Genomic DNA, 7125 nt, shown 5'->3' on the forward strand with positions numbered 1-7125 from the left:
AGTAACGGGTCAATATCGGTATCGGTCAATATCGGTATCGGACATTTCTCAAAGTTGTAATATCGGTATCGTATCGGAAGTGAAAAAGTGGTATCGGGACATCCCTAGTTACAAAGTTCTGTTAGAAATCTGAACAAGCTTGAGCAATATTGAAAAATTACATTCAAAAATCCAACCAATCATCTGCTGTACCTACACCACTGCATGCAGGTTCTCCATCAGCAGAGCAGAAATCTACCGTTGTTTCATGTTGTTTAGGGTTTCGTCAAATAAACACACATTACCCACAAGGTAAAGCTGCATGATTCATTTTTTTGTGCTCAAACATGACGTTTTGGTTGGTCTTAGAATAAAACCATTGACAACTTTAAATCTTTGAAGTAGTTTTAGAAACTGTTTTTCTTGCTTGTGTCAGCTGCCTACATTATTATTTATTTTTTACATTATAACATTATTCTTAGGACAAATATTTCTCCCAAATGGTTTTTAACTCTATCCAAGTCAATGGCAGCACAGTGAGATACTGGTTTACATTTTGTTTCCTTCTTGCAGGCCTACACCAGTGTTTCTAAAGCCAGTCTTGGCATTGCTGACCACAAGGAGCTTGGTAAAATGATGAACACCATCATCTTTCATACAAAGATGGTGGACTCCCTGGTGGAGATGCTAGTAGAGACATCAGACTTGTCTATTTTCTGGTGAGACACAAAGACCTTGGAACTTCACACATGCTCGTTTCCAGGAAACTTTTCCTGTAACCATCTCCTTCTGTGTTTTTATGTGTGCAGTTTCTACAGCCGAGCATTTGAAAAAATGTTCCAGCAGTGCTTGGAGCTTCCCTCCCAAAGTCGACACTCAATCTGTTTTCCTCTGCTCTGTGCACACTTCATGTCCTGCACACATGAGCTCTGTCCGGAGGAGGTAAGAACACCCACAGAGATGGTGCCATAAACCCAGTTCATGAAAGAATATTAATAATGTGTTTTGAAAAGTTCTCATTTTAGACACCAGGAATAAGGGCAATGCTGCTAACAGCTAACTGATTAGTGTTGACTTCATATGGGTCGTACGAAGGGCTCGTGGGTCATACAAAGATAGACTCTCTCAGCTGTGGGTCGTACGAAGGACTTGTGAGTTGTATGAAAAACTTGTCGGTCGTACGAAGGACTTGTGGATCATACGAATGGCTTGTCGGTAGGATGAAGGCTTGTGGGTCATACGAAGGGCTTGTGGCATGTACGAAGGACTTGTGGATGATACAAAGGGCTTGTCGGTAGGATGAAGCGCATGTGTGTCGTACGAAGGACTTGTGGATCATACGAAGGGCTTGTGGGTTGTACGAAGAAGTTGTGAATGGACGAAGGGCTTGTCGGTCACATGAAGGGCTTGTGGGTCATACAAAGGACTTGTCGGTCGTATGAAGGACTTGTTGATCATAAGAAGGGCTTGTGGGGTGGGCAAAGGGCTTGTGGGTCATACGAAGGACTTGTGGATCATACGAAGGGCTTGTCGGTAGGATGAAGGACTTGTTGGTTGTACAAAGGGCTTGTGGCACGTTCGAAGGACTTGTGGATCATACGGAAGGGCTTGTCGGTAGGATGAAGGACTTGTTGGTCGTACAAAGGGCTTGTGGCACGTTCGAAGGACTTGTGGATCATACGGAAGGGCTTGTCGGTAGGATGAAGGACTTGTTGGTCGTATAAAGGGCTTGTGGCACGTTCGAAGGACTTGTCGGTCGTAAGAACAACTTGCGGATCATTAGAAGGGCTTGTGGGTCGTACGAAGGGCTTGTCGTCAGGACGAAGGGCTTGTGGGTCGTACGAAGGACTTGTCATTAGGACCAAGGGCTTGTGGGTCGGACGAAGGGCTTGTGGGTCGTACGAAGGGCTAGTGGGTCGTACGAAGGGCTTGTGGGTCATACGAAGGACTTGTCATTAGGACCAAGGGCTTGTGGGTCGGACGAAGGACTTGTGAATGATACAAAGGGCTTGTCATTAGGACGAAGGACTTGTGAATGATACAAAGGGCTTGTTGGTCGTATGACAGACTTTTTGGTAGGACGAAAGGCTTTTGGGTTGGAATTGACAAGCCATATTTAATCCCATTTGGAACGAGGTTCAGGAGAGTAATGTCTGTCGCAGGTCACCTCTGCAGCAGGCAGGACTGTTGAATGAATTTTAAAAAATTAGGATGAAAAACTACTGAGATGTGTTTAGTGTGTTGTGGTAAAGCTTCAAAATATTACAGTAATAATTTTTGGTCTTGTAGCCCAGCCCTACACGGAGTGTGTAGGACTTAACTCTGAAGAGGAGGTACAGACTGACGCAGAGATTGAGAAGATTTCACTTCTGTTAAAACACAGCTAATGTCCAGCATTATGAAGAGCTGCTAATGTTTGTCTTCACCCACAGCGTCACCACATTGGAGATCGAAGCCTGTCACTGTGCAACATGTTCCTGGATGAGATGGCCAAACAGGCCCGGAACCTGATCACTGACATCTGCACTGAGCAGTGTACACTCAGCGACCAGGTAGGAAGACCAACACAGACCATTTAATGTCTGGAGAAATGCAGGAAGAAAATGATTTTCTCTTGTTTTCATTTAGTCTGGTTTGAAAAGAGAACCGGAGTAATTTACCTCTTCATCTGCCTTTCTTTCTTCTTCTTTTTTTCTCTTCCATCTCCTCCTTCTGCTTCAGCTCCTTCCTAAGCACTGTGCAAAAACCATCAGCCAGGCTGTGAACAAGAAGAGCAAGAAGGCCACAGGGAAGAAGGGAGAGCCTGAGAGGGAGAAACCAGGAGTGGAGAGCATGAGGAAGAACCGACTTCTGGTCACCAAGTCAGTACTAAAACCTAACATTTCATTTAATTTTATTTGACATCCACATACCAGCTGTCTGTCTGTGATACTCAGGCTGTTTTATCACTAGTTATGCTTCAGTTTAGAAGCTGAATGTATTAAAACCATTAAACCAATAACAAAACCAATGAAAACGTTTGTGTTATTTGGTGAAGTAGATGATGCGTTCTCTGATAAGATTCAGTTTGAGCTTCTTGTTCCTCCTCCCTGTTTCTTCCAGTCTAGATAAACTCCACACAGCATTATCTGAACTCTGCTTCTCCATCAACTACGTTCCCAACCTGGTGGTGTGGGAGCACACCTTCACACCCAGAGAGTACCTCACCTCCCACCTGGAGATCCGATTCACCAAGTAAGAAACAAACTAAATTCGTCTTTGGACCAGTTTAGAGTTACTGAGGAGACACAACTTTCTGAATACACGCTGTGATGTTTTAGACATCTTGACTGAAATTTAAGCGTCTTACAGTCATGCTCCTCCATGTTGTCTCTTTAAACCCGTCCTGTCCTGTCCTGTCCTGTCCTGTCTCCAGGTCTATCGTTGGAATGACCATGTACAACCAGGCTACTCAGGAGATAGCCAAGCCCAGTGAGCTGCTGACCAGTGTCCGGGCCTACATGACGGTGCTGCAGTCCATAGAGAACTACGTGACCATCGACATCACTCGGGTCTTCAACAACGTGCTCCTGCAGCAGACGCAGCACCTGGACAGCCACGGCGAGCCCACCATAACCAGCTTATACACAAACTGGTGCGTCAGGTGCCCCCCTGCACATTCAGAGACAGACTTACTGACACCAGGACTAAACCGTGTCTTGTGTCTTTAGGTACTTGGAGACGTTGCTCCGTCAGGTCAGTAACGGACACATTGCTTATTTTCCTGCCATGAAGGCCTTCGTCAACCTGCCCACTGAGAACGAGCTGACTTTCAACGCTGAGGAATACTCTGACATCTCAGGTACTAATTCACTCTGACGTTCTGCTGATGTAAAAGCTCTGTGGGGGGGTCTAGTACTGATTTGTTTCTCCATTCCTACATTTTGTACCTGAACGCCCACAGAGTCCAGGCTTAGTGTTTGTTTCGATGTTTTTGAACAGAGATGCGTTCGCTGTCAGAGCTGCTGGGGCCGTACGGCATGAAGTTCCTCAGTGAGAGTCTGATGTGGCACATCGCATCGCAGGTTTCTGAGCTGAAGGTAAACGTCCTGCGAGTCAGGACTCTGCTCTGTGACAGACCCTGTTTCTGTTAAAGTGTCTTTAAAGAATATCTGCATTTTTAAAAGCTGCTCAAAGAAGCAGCGTTTGTCATCCTGACTCTGGATTAATAATATCACACAATAAAAAAACGTTTCTGCCTTTCAGAAATATGACCTCGTATCATTCTTTGTAGGTCATCTCTTTTATTTATGATGTCTTTAATGAAAACAGAAGAACTTTAGCCCTTTAATTAACGAGCACAAAAAGGTCTTTGTTTGATGACTGCTTGTTGGGATGATCAGAGTTGGATTTGTTTTTGTTACAGCAATTTAAAACTTAACATTAAACAGAAACATGTAATATGTTGAAATGTGCATTTTAAGTAAAAATTGGTGATCTGGTCATTTTTCTTTATATCCTTTCATTTTAAAGCCAGTGATGAAAATACACATGTGGACAAAACTGTTGGTATTCCTCTTTTAATGAAAGAAAAACCCACAACGGTCACAGAAATAACCTGACAAAAGTAGTAATAAATAAAAATTTTATAAAAATTAATAAATGAAATTCAGACATTGCTTTTCAATCATGCTTCAATAGAATTCTTTCAAAAATAAAACTCATGAAACAGGCCTGGACAGAAATTATTTAATATTTTGTACAACCTTTTGATTAAATCACTGTAATCAAGTGATTCCTGTAACTGTCTGAGACGTCTGCACCTCAGCAGGTATCTGTTCCACTCCTCATGAACAAACTGCTCCAGGTGTCTCAGGTTTCATGTTTCAGCTCCTTCCAAAGAGGCTCAACAGGGTTCAGGTCAGGATCACAGCAGACCTCTTCAGAACAGTCCAGTGTTTTCCTCCGAGACATTCTTGGCTGTTTTTAGTCATTATCCTGTTGAAGACCCCTGACCTGAGACTAGAAATGCTTTCCCTCCATCCATCCCACGTTCAGAAAGCTGTAACTTTCATCAAGTGTGTTTCCATCAAGGCTTTTTGATGCGCATTTAGAAGTGTCGCGTTAAAAATGCAAAAAAAAAGTCGGATGGAAACAGCAAAATTCGAAAAAAAAAAACCCTCAACTCGCTAAAAAGTTTTTGCGCTCGCTTGAGGTGGTTTTTGGGTTTTTCAAAAAACAATGCACAAAAGGACAGATGAAACATTTTTGCTGAATAAGTTGTGACGTAGCGAACATTTACCTCACGTAGCTGATCAGCTGTTCCCCGGTACTGGTTTCGGGTCGGCTGCAGCCGTGACTGGCAGCTGAACCCTCCTCCCGCTGTTTGCGTCTTCTCAGTAATCCTGTAACGTGAAGAAAATTGTATTTCTTTCTCTACGTCTCCAAACAGTAGTAACATTGTCAAAACTAGTTGATAACAGAATAGAATGTGGTCAAATGACATCATCATAGCCCCGCCCCATGACAACAGGAAGTGACCTTTTTTTGGCTTTGAAAGCTCCATCTCTGACCCTCTTGACCTAATCAGCAACAACTTGTGTCAGAACACAGATAAGACCTTGATCTCACTTGTTTTCAGGCACAAATAGTTTTTGGTGAAAGGCGTGGTCATGGCGGTGTGGCAAAGTCAGACATCACACTGTTGACATACGTTTGGCTCTAAATTCCACATATTTCAGCCAATCTGCACCAAATTCACTGTAGTCGATCCTAATCCACCTCCTACAGGAATGCAGTCCAATTTGGGGGGCGTGGCCTAATTCGACATCATGCTGTTGACAATACAGTTGGCTCTAAATCACACATGCATGATCCGATCTGAACCAAACTTTGTGTGCATCAATAGGGAGACCTGCTCAACACGTTTGTGTCGTAGTTTGACAAGATGACTTTAGCCCCTCTTGTCCGTCTGTCTGAGATGATTGAAACGATGAGGGTCTGTGATGATTCCAACAAAACTGCAACAGTTGGGACATCAGCGATGGTTGGTGTCATGTTCTATCTTTTTATGGTTTGTTTTCAGCAATGGTGTCCTCGTTGGTCGTCTCCCATTAAATCTACAGACCCACTGAATGATAGGAAGACTATAGACACCTGTGATGATAATTAGTGGACACACCTTGATTTAACATGACGCTTTGGTCACATTATTCTCTGTCCAGGCCTGTTTCATGAGTTTGATTTTCTTTTTGTTCTGTTGAAGCCTGGTTGAAAAGAAATGTCTGACTTTCATTTGTTAATTGTAACAGAATTTTTATTTATTACTTTTGTCAGATTCTAGTTATTTCTGTGACCACTCATTAAATGAGGGGCACCAACAGTTTTGTCCACGTGTGTATTTGTAATTAAGGAAGAAACCATTAATAAATAAAGTAATACATATTGCCTGCCATGCTGCATGAACCTGGAAACGTCTGGATTTTCAGAATAAAAGATGTATTTTTCTTGTGTCTGTCGTGCAGAAGCTGGTGGTGGAGAACATGGAGGTGTTGACCCAGATGAGGACGAGCTTTGACAAACCAGACCACATGGCTGCCCTCTTTAAGAAACTCACCTGTAATCACCAACACTCACACACACACAGCCCTCCCCCCTCATGTGTTCCCAGTTAACCAGTTGTTTGTGTGTGTTGGCAGCTGTGGACAGCGTGTTGAAGAGGATGACCATCATCGGAGTCATCCTGTCCTTCCGCTCTCTGGCTCAGGAAGCTCTGAGAGACGTAAGTTAGGCTCAGACAAACCTGTCAATCATTTTGACATGTCCTCACCTTTTGTCCTGTTCCTCCAGGTGTTGTCGTGTCACATTCCCTTCCTGGTCAGCTCAGTGGAGGATTTTAAGGACCACATTCCCAGAGAGACGGACATGAAGGTGGAGCCAGCGACTGAAGCAGAAACACATCTGCTTCATCTTCATCTGCCACTGCCTGCTTGTTTTCATTATCTGTTTGCCTCTTTGATGCATTTCAGTAAAGTCCTTCAGTAATCCTCATTCTCTCTGCATCTGTGCAGATAGTTTTTATATTTTTTATAATGCTGTCAAATGATTAATATTTTTAATCTGATTAATCCCAAAGTAGCTGTGAATGAAATACGATCAATCTTAAAT

General features: G+C 43.2%; 1 protein-coding gene across 1 annotated transcript in view; it reads left to right on the top strand.

Moving 5' to 3' along the window:
* nckap1 (NCK-associated protein 1) overlaps positions 1-7125 on the top strand; it is a gene marked incomplete in the record, with an annotated part of 56035 nt that overhangs the window by 43597 nt on the left and 5313 nt on the right. Inside the window, 11 exon segments of the mRNA XM_014025438.1 lie at positions 553-698; positions 789-921; positions 2412-2531; positions 2701-2840; positions 3082-3213; positions 3395-3613; positions 3690-3820; positions 3961-4058; positions 6483-6576; positions 6657-6739; positions 6808-6888. Of these exon segments, the coding sequence (XP_013880892.1) occupies positions 553-698; positions 789-921; positions 2412-2531; positions 2701-2840; positions 3082-3213; positions 3395-3613; positions 3690-3820; positions 3961-4058; positions 6483-6576; positions 6657-6739; positions 6808-6888 (1377 nt within the window).

Source organism: Austrofundulus limnaeus, unplaced genomic scaffold, assembly GCF_001266775.1.
Source record: "Austrofundulus limnaeus strain Quisiro unplaced genomic scaffold, Austrofundulus_limnaeus-1.0 Scaffold476, whole genome shotgun sequence".
In the NCBI taxonomy this organism is placed as follows: domain Eukaryota; kingdom Metazoa; phylum Chordata; class Actinopteri; order Cyprinodontiformes; family Rivulidae; genus Austrofundulus; species Austrofundulus limnaeus.